We start from the raw sequence: 14,664 nt of genomic DNA, 5'->3' as shown, positions 1-14,664 counted from the left end.
TTAGGCTTTTGGCTGACGATCTTTTCTGAAGGGATTCAGAGGGAAGAATAAGCAGCTTATTAGCAGCTTATTGTCACCGTGAGGTAGATGCTGGATCCAGAACTAGACATTGCATTAGTTTTTGTACAAGAAGATGGATTCTTGGACAAACCACAAGAACTCGGCTGTGGTTGCCGACTGCTTAGTTGCACACCGTTGCTCTTGCTTTACTCTTCAGTGCTTCCTTTTGGAGGGAATATGAAAGAAACAGAGGGAGAGTTTACTTGTGGCCTTGTTGCATTGTGTTGTTATATATCTATAAACAACACAATATATTATCTTGTATAAGCCAATACTTTTGTTTATGACCGATGTTTGCAAAACTAGCTAGAGTCCCATCAGATTACTGCTAGTTAGAACATGTTAGCATGCTATCACAGGTCATTAAGAGGGCACATTATATCGACTACACAGGAACAGGTTGTTGTGAGCATGTTAGCATGCTAACTTCTATTACAGTAAACACGGTATGAAAGCTGTTGGATGGTGTAAGATGGACTCTATCGACCTGAGATCAAAGTGAATAATTACTGTGATAAAACATGGACATGGACGTACAACCAGACTCCTCCCGTTCCATAGAGCTAAGGAAAGAAAGTGGATGAGAAACTCACAGATATAAACCTTACAGGCTTGAAGTGTGTAAACGCAGTCTGATGTGCAAGGAGGAGCCCCTGAGGACGAGTCAATCAATAGCAGAACTCTGTTCAATTTACTCCCAAGAACGGCCGGTGGCGAGGGTTCCTGGACGAGCTGCATAATGAGTCACAGCTTGTATTGATGGAGTCTGAAAGTTGGGTCCAGCGCTTCAAGGCTCTGTGGGCTTCACGCGTCTGCTACACCAGCTTTATCGATTCCCAAAACGGATTCAGCGAGCGGGTCTGGGCACTGAGGACACGTTCAGGTTCTCTGCAGACACCCACCAACACGACTAACATCTGGCTTTTGTCTTTCGTGGGAAAGGTCATGGTTTCAAATCATACCGGGGTGAAGTGACTTTACGGTAATCACAGATATTTATTGGTTCCTTTGATTGGAAGTGATGGCGACATGACACCCGGATGGACGCACACATTTTCACCCCTTTTCCTGCGCCACGCTACGTGACGTACGTTGAAGTAAATATATATAAATTTTGGACGATTGTTATAAATGATTGACGTAAAACATAGATAATAATATGTTCAGCTCACCAGACAACCGTGATCTGACCTCGCTAATCCTCATGAAAACACGCTTCATTTAAATTCGACAGGAACAAAGTAAAGTCTTTCTATTGTTCCAGCAATCACACACTCTGGTTTGAGTGTCCGGTTTGAAGAAGGAGAGATAACAGATACAAAATATTAAAGAAAGAATGGAATAAACCCACATAAACATGTTAAATATAGTGGGAAAAGGGTTGACCTCTGACCTCTCTGTGAACGGGCCTTGTGAACTGCTATGAATTAATACAAATGAACATAGTGAGGTGTTGCTTTAATGGCAACAATAGATGTCGTCTTTGTAATGTTTAGATTATTGTCTCCATGTACTCAACGTACAGGGCAGCATCACTTCACACAACATCATGAACTCTTCCTGGAAACATCTGTCACCATTCAGCACTTTTGCTTTTTCTAAATAATGTTTCCAAAAGCGTCGACTGTACAAACGCCTTCTATATTTAACTGGGTTTATTTTTGTCCTATAAATGACAACTGAGGCTGGTTTCATTCTCAAAAGGCTGGATCTAAAAGGACCAAACATAAACGCAGCATCGCCGCTGTGATGTAAGACCTGAGGGAGTCAAACGGGCTCGGGACATGGTGGCAAAAAGTAAACAAAACGAAGAGTGCTGCTTTTATCTGTTAATGCTGGTCAGGATAAGCTGTTTATAATGTCACACACACGCACACTCACACACACACGGGCACACACACACACACACACACACACACCCGTGATCAGCTGGATTGCCACATCCCACCACATGCATGAATTACACCAGACCAGAGAGCTCGTGTGCGGCAATTTCTCAAAAAATACAAAATCCTGGAGGTGTGATTAATATCAACACATCCTAAACCAGCCAAAGTGTGTGTGCGTGTGTGTGTGTGTGTGTCTGTGTGTATGTGTGTGTGTGTTATTAAAGTATAAAGTGCTTATTCTTGCTCTGTCGGACACAGAGCTGCCGTTATGAAACGAGCACTGTGTTGTTTATAAGCTAAACCTTTAAGAAGATTGATGCTGTTTGGGCCGAGTGCGTCCATTTGCAGTGTGTGTGTGTGTGTGTGTGTGTGTGTGTGTGTGTGTGTGTGTGTGTGTGGGGTATGTGCAGTGGGTATTATGCACGTGATGTTTGCATTTTGTCATCTACTGTGGGCTATTTATGCATGCACGTGAGGATATGTGCTCTGTGAGTGACGGGGCGGGTCGAGGGACTCAAGAATAAATGGTGGAAAACAAAAGAGAGAGAGAGATAAGGGGAAGGACATAAAAGACAAAGTGAGAGACATTCACAGAGGAGAAGGAATAAGAGAAAGTGTGACGGGAGAAACGGGCGATAGAGCAATTAGTGTAAAAAGAGAAACAGATGAGACAGAGGTTGGGGAAAGTAAATGGGGTAGAGAGAGAGTGAGAACGACATGCAGAGAGAGAGAGAAAGAGAGAGAGGGGGAATGGAGGGAGGGAACGGAGGAGAAGAGAAAGGCGGCTCATGCTCCAGTTGAGGTGAAATCATGCGAGCAGCGCTGCAGTTTTCTCTTCAGGCTGAGCTGCTCCAGCCTGGACATAACAAACTGTCTTTAACTGCATCACCTGCCGCCACACACACACACACACACACACACACACACACACACACACACACACACACACACAGACACAAATGCATATTCGCTTGTATGCACTCTTGTATTCCTGGACAATCCCACGCCAAAGTGTCAACACACTCAAGTTTGTTGTATTTTCATACCTGTATCGACGTATTGCCAGAATGACACACGGCCAATTCTTTATGAAAATCTCCCCACTTAAAGATGTTCAGGACAACACACACATTCATGCACCAACACTCCAAACACACACACATGACGGCCTGCACATGTTTACTATCTGTGTGAAAATCAACAAGTCTTTTCTTGTTGTTGTTCATGGCGTGAAAACCTCCGAGTGAGTCCTGCAGACGTTGAAGTTCAGGGCACTTCAGAGTCTTTCAAAGATTTCTGGAGAAAATGACCAAATCTACAGCTGCAGATTTCAGAACTAAAAGGCCCGTCCTTATTCCCCAAGTTGACACATTTGAAAAGTAGATTTTTGGTCCAAACACAATCCAAACTCCAGTAATATTCACAATCACCAAAGAGGAAGAAAGCCCGCTCCTATTCACACTCGAGAGGCTGAAACCAATGAATTTAACTTCAAAAGGCTGCAAAAAGTTTCATCTTTTATCCAGGGCCAAAAGCATCCACCTCCATCATTTAACATGAGTTGCTTGAAAGGGATTTTTGGCCCCAACATTAGTAAGTTTAGCTCTAACTGCACAAAAGATTAATTTCAATATGAATGTAACTTTTTTCACCTCCGGCATGTGGCTGGAAACGTTTTGCACAGTGGGAACCATCATGAAAACCTGGACTCCCTCGGAGGAGCAAGACGGGGGGAAAGAGGACGGACTGACCTGTATAGTTCCTGGTGCTGCTCTGAGTTGGCAGAGCCTCCGTCTGTCCCCCCGTCGGTGCCCCCGTTGGCACCTGGGTCTCGGTCTGCAGGTCCGGCTGCAGCCGGATCGGCGTGCCGGTCCAGTCCTCCGGCGCCGACGTGGCAGCGGTGCTCTGGGAGCCCCCGGGGCTCAGCGTGGAGCCTCCAGCCGGGACCAGAGCGCACAGCAGGGGGCACAGGAGCATCCAGAGCGGGCTGCCTGCGCCCCGAGCGCCGGGTCCCAGTTTGGGAAACATGAGGGGGTCAGGTGACGAAGAAGAAGAAGAAGAAGAAGAGCTCTGCAAGAGGGAAGAAGGAGGAGGGATTCACAGCATTCTCTGGTTTCCCCCTGTATCCCCCTCTAGCTTTCCAGTCCTTTGCCCTTCTTCTTCTTTTATCTTCTTTTCTGTCCTCACTCCCTTGGCGGAGAGAGGAAAACCCCCTCTGCGCTGCCACTCATGATGCCGCCGCGCGCTGCAAGAAGCTAAGACAGAGAAGGAGAGGAAGTGAAGGAGTGTGCATGTATGTGTACGGTAGATCCAGCTGTAATCTGCTCTCACATGCTGCTGTTTCCTCTCTGTCTGTCCCTCAGCTTGTGCTCTCGCTGCTCTCTCTCTCTCTCTCTCTCTCTCTCTCTCGGTCCGCTGCTCTCTCTCTCTCTCTCTCTCTCTCCCTCTGATCTCCCACTGGGCTGACTTGAGCTCTTGCATAACAGTAACTCATTCGCTGAGCTGTGCTGAGCTGTAACTCATGCAGCCTTAAGTCCTGGTATTCCTGGTTGCTGCTCTTTCCCCTCTCTGCCCCTCTCAGCACGTTTCCCTCGCGCTCTGCAGTTGCAGCGTATCGATTTGAAGACAGTCGAAGGTGTCGCTTAGACATCTGCCGGGAAGCCATTCGGACCGATCAATACTCGCTATCGGATCGCCCCCGATGGAGCACAGCATAGGGGGTTAGCTTGTGTGTCCCCCGCTCGGCCACCGGGCTAATCGAACGCTCGTAGCTGCTCAGACTGTGAAGTTTGACTAGAGAGTTGGAAAGAGGACTGAAGTGAAGCAGCACAGCGTGCGTGCAGAGCCACCGTTTGGTCAAAACAACAATGGTGGCTCTAAAGAGCGTTGCCTGGACGCTGTAATCACATCACTTCTATCAGAGCCGGAGACATAGAGACTCTTTTTACAGCTGAAGTCATCAAAAGTATGTGCAAGTATGTTGGCAGTGGAAGTGGCGCTTTGCCCCAGCCATCCAGTTCGCAACTTTAACCTTTAAAGTTAAAGAAAATGAAGGTTGTTGCATGTTCGGGTGTCAGAATCGATATTTTCCGATCACAAGTTTGACCGTTTGAGAGCAATTTAAAGTTGATTGAAGGCTTTCACGGGGACATCTACACGCTCTGATGCGATTTTAAACTGACGCCTTTGTTACCAGCAACCTCGCACGCATTGGGCTGAGAGTCACCCGTTAACACGGTCGCTCTTTAAACCGAAACACCGGCGATGGCTGCGAGCCGTTCAACGCGTTGACAGCCACTGGGCTCTCGTCTGCAGTTCCCATTTGAAACCTCTGAGCCCAGACCGCGTGGTGATGGACGTTTTGTTCATGAGCACAGATAACAGAGGGACTTGTCCGCTCGTAGTTTCTTGCTGTTGTATCTGCTCACTAAACATAAAGCCACTTGCTATTTGCACAGATCTGGAAAGCCAATCTGTTTCGGTTGCCGTCTTTGTTGGTGGTGGCCTCGCGCAGCTCGACGAGCTGTTGCACTCCGCCGTACTTCCTTTGCAAAGGTTTGATCTTTTTTATAGAAAGAAGAGCAAAGAAAGGCACTACAAGTTGTGTTTGATTGACACATGGTTCATCCAATCACCCGCCAAGCATTTCTTTTACTGTGTTCCTCGTGGAAGCAGCAGCTGTTGGACGCCTTGATGTGTACGGCTGTGTGAGGCTCACTAACGGTTACATCAAGGTAAGAACAATACAACAACCGAGCTCAACTCTTCATGACAGATGGACCTCACAAGATAATCATTTGCCATAGAGGCCGAAAACATTTTTTGGCTGAGGTCAAACGACACCGCGACGCTCGTTTGTGATCACTTCTCTCTCAAGAACTCCCCTCTCTCACACACGGATGTCTTCCTGCCGCATGGCACCACCTTCACGGATGGACTGAGAGCCAGTGAGTCAAGTCCTCGTGGTGCAACGGTAGCGCGTCTCACTCCGGATCAGAAGCTTGTTTGCTTGAATCCCACCAAGGTCAAGAGTGAGTCATCATGTGGTGAAAGATGTACATGCCACATGGAGAGCCAGTTCCACATGACATGTTTGGATCTCTTGTGCTTTTCTCTTGCAACCACGAGGTGAGAAAACGTGACGTCCGTACCTGTCTACCTTCCCCTGGGTGAGTGTGTACACCATCTCCCTTCTGTGCATCTGCAGTATGCGTGTGTGTGTGTGTGTGTGTGTGTGTGTGTGTGTGTGTGTGTGTGTGTGTGTGTGTGTGTGTGTGTGTGTGTGCGTGCTGTACGTGTCACAGGGTGATGCTCGAGTGTGATATGATGACCCCCGAAGGCTCTTGTTGATAGCTCTCTCGTCAGAAAGTCCATGCAACACGTGAATAATTAATGCACGTGGGACCAAAAATAGGAGGAAGAGACGGAGGTGGAGAGCGAGAGAAGAGCGAGAGAGGAGCAGGCAGTTGTGAGCGATGACGTGAGAGCGGGAGGACAACAATCAGAGAGAGGAGCGGAGACAGCAGCGGGATTGGCAAAGGAAAGACAGATGAAGTGAGATCCGTCGCTTTTCGCCTGAGAAAACCGCCATCTATCACCCGTTGGGCCAGTAAAAGGGGACGCGGCGGGCTGCTGCCACAAACTACATTATTTACAGCCACGGCTTTGCCAAAGTGGACACGGGAAAGGCTTCAAAGGACTGATGCAAGATTGTATTTTAAGCCATCAAATTACAGCTGCACGAGGCATTTATGGTAAAAAAAAAATACACCCGTCCCATCCGTGTGAATTTAGAAAGTGCGGCTCGAACGGAGACGGTCGGTTCCAGGTGTCGGGTTTCAGCCTAATTGTTGCGAGAAAATGCACTTACAGGGTACCTGGTATTTTTAAATCTGGACAATTTGTTCCCGTGTGTTTAACTGACTAATAAGGACGACAATTTAATTGGTCCAGTACTGAGCGCTGTACACGGCAGCGGTTATCATATCCAACCAAACCGCCATTTACGTCCACTAAGAGAGCGCTTGTTTTTGCCACTGACAGGCTCACATTGTTATTGTGATGAGGGTCACGCTCAAGGAGAAGACTTGTTCTGAAATCTGGCGACGTGTCAACCACAGAAACACGAGTGCTGCTGTCGAATACTGTGTCGCTCCCCAAGACTGAACCAACCGTTATCCCTACCCAGAACCACTTTAAACAGGAAACTATTTGACACCAGCCGGGCGGAGTTTGTTGCGTCAGAAGTACAGGAAGCGAAGCTTAGTGTGATTAAAAAAAATGTTCAATGTCGTGGCTGAATTAATCAGATGCCAGGCCACGGCGCTCAGGGGCCTGGTGGGGTCCTTTGGGTGCTGTGAAGAGAGGGACCGGCTGCTGCGTGGCATTCAGATGTCACGGCATGACTTCTCCTGGAGACTTTGACACAAGAACAGACAGATCAGGTCGGGGGAAATGTAAAGAAAAACCCTTCATTTCCTCGTAATGTCCTCGGCCTCTTTTAACAGCCTCAGTCAGAGGAAACAAGAAACGCTTCCAGTGGACGTAACGTGAACTGTTTGTCTCCATTACTTTCCATCCCGGATAAAAAAAATGCTCCTTCACCGAGACAACTTCATTAAATATGATGTCAATGTTTCACTAACAGTTTGAGTAGAGGGCGTTTACCAGTATTTACTATCAGGTCGTCTGCATAAACATTGACTATGAATAATATATACTGTTCTTTAATATGCTACTTGCAGCATATTTTCACATCAATAAATCATAGCCCGTATGAATTATCAAACACACTGTACGCATAGCGATTGCGAGCAGCTGAAACGGAGCGATGCTGCTCTGATGCTCTTGACAACCGTTCATCCGGTGGACTTCACACTTGTTGCTTTGCCGAGGACCCGGGCGTTGTGTACGCGCTGTGCGGTGTATTAAGAGGGGACCCGTGTTGACCCTGCTAAAGGCATGCTGGGAAAAACTCGTCTTTGTCGCTCGCTCCAATATTAACTGTGAGGTTGCCGAACAGCGAGTCCAGAGAGTGTCGAAGTGTCCTTGAGCAAGACACTGAACCCTTCGCCGCTCCTGATGTATGGGTGTGTGTGTGTGTGTCAGCATGTGTCGCATGCGTGTCGACACATAAAATGCAATCCATTTACGAGTTGTGTTAAATTGCAGCGTTAATCTGCGTTCGTGAACGCTATAAAACATGAAGATGATTGAAAGAGCGACAGATGCCCATCAGATGTCATCACTTTCAGACAACCGTGTGTGTGTGTGTGTGTGTGTGTGCAGAACTGTGTGTGTGTTAATGTGTACGGCTCAATAGTGCAGTTTCAGAGGATTATTAAGGACAGATGTGGGGATTCACATTCCTCACTTTCTTAAACTGAAACGTGAAACTGAAGCTTTTGTTGTGATGTTTTTCAACATGGAAGTCACTTTAAGAAATCAGTCAGGATATGTGATGAGAAAGTGGAAGATATTGGACCTGATTGACGGTTTACTGACACAGGCTTCAATAAGTCTGTAAACTTGGGTTTACACATTGCAACAGACAGAGAGCAACGTTAGCATTTGTTAAGTCTTGATTCTGGCGAGCCGACAGATGGATTGTTGGATATTCGCTCTCAGTTCACCTCAAATATATCTCTTTAGATGCTAGTCTCGAGTTGTTTAATGATGCTCCACCTCAATAGGAAAACAATTGGATGTTCCTGGCTGTGAACCGAAGCAGTGAGAGCGAACCAGGACAGTAAAGCTGCGCTGTGAAACCCAAACCATGAGTTAGAAGAAGCTAAAACGCTGTGAAGAGCTGTGAAGAGCTGTGAAGCTAAGCTAAACACTCAACAAAGCCATGCTGCCCTGGCTCCTCAATGAGCTCCCCTTTGACACCAGGACAGCAGGAAGTCTCTCCGACTGCCTAAAGGAACTGAAAACACATCTTTTCTGACTATGCCTTGAATAAAGAAAGTTTCACCTTAGTTGCACTTTAGTAGCACTTAAATGACACTTACTGAGAGCACTTTGCAGTTTCACTTTATTGAAGAAATTATACTTTCTGGATTCTCGTTGTACTCATGGTTGAATGCACTTATTGTAAGTCGCTTTAGATAAAAGTGTCAGCTAAAGGAAATGTAATGTAAAGTGCAATATCTGCAAAGGAGAAAAGGAAATATTATATATATATATATATATATATATATATATATATATATATATATATATATATATATATATATATATATATATGTATGTATGTATGTAAAAACCTGCAACAAAACTGCATAAAATGCACAGACAGACTTCTGAGCTCAACTTCACTTAAAATTGACAATGATTGAGCTACATGCATGTACAATTGTCATTATTTTGAACATCAGAAATCTGTCTGTCACACACTCACAGAGGCGATCTGCAGCTCTGTCACCATCAACATAATCCTAATGCGACATCTTAGAGCTCATTAAACACCGTTATATAATACAAAAACATGCAATTGAACACTGTGCGTGTGCGTGTGCGTGTGTGTGTGTGTGTGCGTGTGTGTGTGTGTGTGTGTGCAGCGCAGCAGCATATGGAGCCAATAATCAGTGCTAAGTATGGAAGTGCGGGTCACACAGGACGGAGGGGCTTTCCTCCAACGAGAGGTTAGCGAAGGACGAGACGGCCATTTCTCACCAGGACTGGACTCATGTGCGGCAGCAGCTCACACGGTGGAGATCTGGAGGGATTCATGAGAGGACTCGGGGAGGATGAGGCTGACGAAGGATCCTCTGTTCTCCTTCTGTTTATTCCAGTGACACTTTGATTGTGTTTAGCAAAAAAAAAACTTGTACTTCACGCTGTTCTGTGTCTCAGCTTGACTGTCTGAACACTAAGTTTAACAGATCTCATGAGCAAGTTATCGCCTTCATTTAAATGCCTTCAGACATAAAGCTGCACAATATTTGAATGGGAATAAAATGACTCTACGGGATGTGAAAGAGGTGTTTTATAGTCACTAACCCACCAAGACTCACCACGCAACACAGAGTGTTAGCATCAGACACAGTCAGAGGCCAGCTCGTGAACACAGAGGAGCATTGAGCAGCGCTATGCTCTTCGTTATGGAGGAGACCAAAAACAGAGCTAAAAAGAGAGAGAGTGTTGGACAGAAACACAACTCCAGTGGTCGAGGTCCAGTGAGTAGCTTACAGAGGGATCGACGTTTAATTGGGTCTTCGTTACCTTTATGACACGGTCTTCATATCTACAAAGGGAGGGGCCTCGTCACAGAGTCCGCCATAGCGTACCGCCATGTTTCTACAGTACGCCTGCGTGGTCAGTGGCAGCCATGACACTCTACGGACCCGTCTGGTGTCAGAGATCAGCAGCTGCAGGTGGCTAAATACATTAGCGACCCTAAATTTGGAGCTAAAAGATCATCGACAGTCGTTTCCCAGTGGGATTCATCTTAAATTAGCCATTTAGTAAATTTAGCACGACATCATTGTACAGAGTTCAAATCATCTCCAGCTTTCACAACAGAGGGTTCAGGTACAAACAAGGTTTGGTGTTTTTTTTAGCGCACGCCTTCATGAACAATTTCCTCAACTTATCATTTTTTTTGTGTTTAGTGAGAATCCTTCTTTGTACTCTGGACCCGTCTGCTCCCAAACTGAGTCGACTCATTACTGTCAGCGCACCTGCACTGCTTATAACTCTTCATCATACCCGCGGTAAACAACTCTCAGGCTCCGACCGCAGCTCGGTGGGGAGCTGGAGATGGAAGCAGCTTCACTGGTTGGAGTCATGTTCCTCATATCTTACTGAAAGTATTCTATATTTGCTAAAGTGTGAGGTTTTTTTTCATTTGTGAGCGCCAGCGGGATCTTCTGTTTCTCATTACCGCCTCGACAAGAAGAGAAGCGAGGCAGAGGTGAAACGAGAGGGAGAGGATTTGCAGGGCAGGGGTCAGTAGGATTGGAGGGAGGCCGGTTCAAATCCTGAGCTGGGCAGTGTCCTCCAGGTGTCCTTCAGCATTGTGTTCACAACACGTGGCGTGCCCTTGTGGCGGCCATTATTATCTCAAAGAAAAAGCCCGGCCCACACGGAAACGCTGTGAGGCTGTGTGAGGCTGTGACGCTGTGTGAGACTGTGTGAGACTGTGTGAGGTTGTGTGGCGCTGTGAGGTTGTGTGAGGCTGTGAGGTTGTGTGAGGCTGTGAAGCTGTGAGGTTGTGTGAGGCTGTGAGGTTGTGTGAGACTGTGTGAGACTGTGTGAGGTTGTGTGGCGTTGTGTGAGGCTGTGAAGCTGTGAGGTTGTGTGAGGCTGTGTGAGGCTGTGAGGTTGTGTGAAGTTGTGTGAGGTTAAGAGACTGTGTGAGGTTGTGAGGTTGTGTGAGGTTGTGTGAGGCTGTGAGGTTGTGAGGTCGTGAGACTGTGGGACCCCCGCAGCCTGTCTGATGTTGCACTTGCTCTGCGCAGCGTGACCTCACTCGTCAGACAGAGGTCAGTCTGTGTGCAAGAGACGTCAACAAGTGTGTAAACCTTAAACGTTCATATTTCACCTTTTGTAGCGCACAAGAACCATTTTATATACTGAAGTAATATATTATAATATTTATATGATGAGGAGGAAAAGAGGATTTACAAAACACTTCAAAATGACAAAACCAAAACAACAAAAGCTCAACGGGTGAAAAATATTAGGAAATATAAAGAAATAAAACCCGATGAAAGCATAATCACCTTCTTCTTTGAGAGCTGGAGGTTTAAAGAACTGAGAGCGGCTGTGGAGCTGGCAAACAGCTGACTCATGTGGATTTAGATGTGGTTACCAAACGTGTGTGTGTGTGTGTGTGTGTGTGTGTGTGTGTGTGTGTGTGTGTGTGTGTGTGTGTGTGTCATGTGTTCTTAATGTGATTCCTAATCTGAGGTCAGATTTCACAGCAATCTGGCACTGCATTTTCTATTTACATTCGAGGTCTTTAACTGTAATCCAGCGGGAAACAGATTCCTTTTTTTATAGCCCATCAGCAACACAAGCAGAGTGCTAAAAAGCTTAAATTAAAACGCTTAGAAATGATAAGAACATGTGCAACCTTCAAAAATAAACTCTGACTTTTTTTTTAGGATAAAAAAGATTGACCAAAAATGTCTTTATAGAAACTCATTGAATTAAAATGCATATTTTTTCAGCCCAGACAGAGACAAGTCTGCTCTTCTGAACCAAAGCCTGTTCAGTCTTTACATGAACTCTAACTCATACATGAGGTGTGCAGCACCAGCTGGTGGTTATGAGACGGCATTGTGATCTTCACTGGTTCCCCTTGCACCGTCACTCACACATTAAGTTAGTTTCCCCCCAAATACTTTTTGTGTTCCTTGACGAAAAAGTCAAATAATAAATATGAGTACACCTGCAGGATGTTTACGTCTGTACAATTTTTATTTTAGATGATTGTGGAGATCCCAAAATGTCTAAAGGTACCAGATATGTCAATGCTGAATTTTTAGGGTGTTTAAACCAGTGACCTCGAAGGCCACGGCTTACAACTTTTTTTTAAAGTTTAGGATTGTGATTATTGTCCTGTCTCGTCCTCATCACTCACTTTGGATATTTGGGATAAACCTACATAACCACAGGAGGTGAGAAATAAAACAAGCTGGTGCTCGTGATCAGATTCAGCACCACAGCAGACTGGACAGCTCCGCCTCAGACTGACCACGCTCATTTATTATCTTACAGTCTATTGTAAACATTTATTACCACATGAATATGATTTTAGAAGGATTAAAGGAGACTGACTCATGTCGAGGGTCGTGAACATCAGCCTCCTGATCTCGGCTCCACACAGCCGGGAAACGTCTCAGTATTGTGTTTAGGAGTTTCAGGATGTCATCCTTCTGAGGAGGAGTTCACGTCCCACAATTATGAACGTAGTAGTTAGGTTTTTTTTGTTTGAAAAAAATCTGCATTCACAGATTCATTTTTGTCCACTTGGGGGCAGCAGAAACAAGCTGTAAACACAAAATGTACATATTGTCACTTTGTAAATTACGGCTAATCATGTGTTTGCGGACAATTCCTTATTCTGTTTCATCCAGCAGACACAATGCAACATTAGCACTCAGTCGGAGCCATGTTGTTAGCAAAAAAATACAATATTGACTCTCCTTTTTGCTCCGCCTTGATCTCTACGAAACATCCAGCTCTCTAGTTTCTAAAATCCTGGCAAACCGTCCGATAAGTATCCGGCAACGACTAATAACCCTGTAGAGCAGAACACGGGCAATCCAAGCAAGACCCACCGCAGCCAGACTCTAATCCAATAAGAAGCATGGGGGAGGAGCGAAAGGACAACCGGACACCCGCCAAGGGATGAAATTGACCAACTTCACCTCCTCAGAGAGCAGCTGTCGATTCCAGACGGGATGACCTCATGTTACTCACACTCGGACAAATACTACGAATGTGCACAACAGAACACAGAGGGGCAGATATGTATTAGTATTGTTGTATAAGTCTCCGTACTACACACACATAGTGGGAACCGTGTGAAGCCATTGACAATGTCTTACGCAGTTCAAGACTCCGAGAGGTTTAGTGAGAATTGGCTGACAGTGATTGGATTATGTGAGCTCAAAGGTTCAGTGAAGAGGAGACAAACACAGACAATCCCTTAAAATGTGTCCCTTGCTTTTACCGGGCAGACAGGGTTGTTATGTTGTTGGCCGCATGAGAAGCCAAGAATTAATCCTCATGACACAATGGAGGAAAAGCTGTTTGTGAGTTTAACGTTGCATGCAGTATGTGTGGGCTCGTGTCATGTGACCGCTCTGCGCTCTACGAGTGTTTTTGACTGAGGTTTGCTCCCGGCAGGAAAATGGCACTTTAGGGAACATTTAAAACAAATTACAAATGATTTTAGGCATATATATTCATACACTTATTTTCTTTATTTTAACTTGTTTTATATCTGCTTACCGAACGTCCTCTTCACCGGAGCCACGGCACCAAGCTCCTGGTCTGAAAAGTTAAGTTGTACACAGAAGTGCCTTAAACTGGCATTATTTATAATGACCAGCAGGGGGCGACTCCTCCGGTTGAAGAAGGAGAAAAGAAAAGAAGTCCAAATGTGTAGAAAATCTATGAGAAAAAACTCCTCACGTGCTGTATTCCCTCAGTAAACATTATAAACATGAGTTTATGTCTCAATCTCTAGTTTAAAGTCGTCTGCAATTCAGCATGATGTTCATTTAGTAAATTATGGTCACATTACAGTCAAATAAACTGGAAAGCAGGCTTTGTTTTGGGGCGGGGCTACCTTGTGATTGACAGGTTTCTACTACATTGTTGTCTGGTCTGGGAGTTGCATATGTTCTTGTCTGAGAACGATGTTTTCAGGGTTTTAAAGTTAATCGTAACATTTTGGTCGTCCGGTTGCAAGAGACAAGATGGCGACGGCCAAAATGTCAAACTTGAGGCTTCAATTCGGCAGTCCACACACCAACAGGTGAGGTCACAGTGTCAACGCTCACAAGAGAAGCTTCAGTTTCAGCTGCAGCCCTGAGAGCACGAGGCCCCACATGGAGACCTTTAAGTTGGATGAACAATGCTGATTCATCTGTGACATTATTGTTAATGTATTGCTTATTTCTTTTACAATTGGTTATACAATTGATGGTGCAGTGGTTTCTATTTTATTGTCTAGATGTGTTTTTTGTAGTGTGCTTAC

General features: G+C 45.5%; 1 protein-coding gene across 2 annotated transcripts in view; it reads right to left on the bottom strand.

The window, feature by feature from the left end:
• zgc:162331 (uncharacterized protein LOC793007 homolog) overlaps positions 1-14,664 on the bottom strand; it is a 28,864-nt gene that overhangs the window by 12,796 nt on the left and 1,404 nt on the right. For both annotated transcript variants that reach the window (XM_068586275.1, XM_068586274.1), the window contains one exon: positions 3,701-4,204. In XM_068586275.1, coding sequence (XP_068442376.1) covers positions 3,701-3,977 — 277 coding nt within the window. In that variant the 5' untranslated portion in view covers positions 3,978-4,204. The remainder of the gene's footprint in view (positions 1-3,700; positions 4,205-14,664) is intronic.

Source organism: Clinocottus analis, unplaced genomic scaffold (genome assembly GCF_023055335.1).
Source record: "Clinocottus analis isolate CAN_PGR_092001 unplaced genomic scaffold, fCliAna1.0.p SCAF_20, whole genome shotgun sequence".
In the NCBI taxonomy this organism is placed as follows: Eukaryota; Metazoa; Chordata; class Actinopteri; order Perciformes; family Cottidae; genus Clinocottus; species Clinocottus analis.
This window is presented reverse-complemented; position numbering and strand designations above follow the sequence as displayed.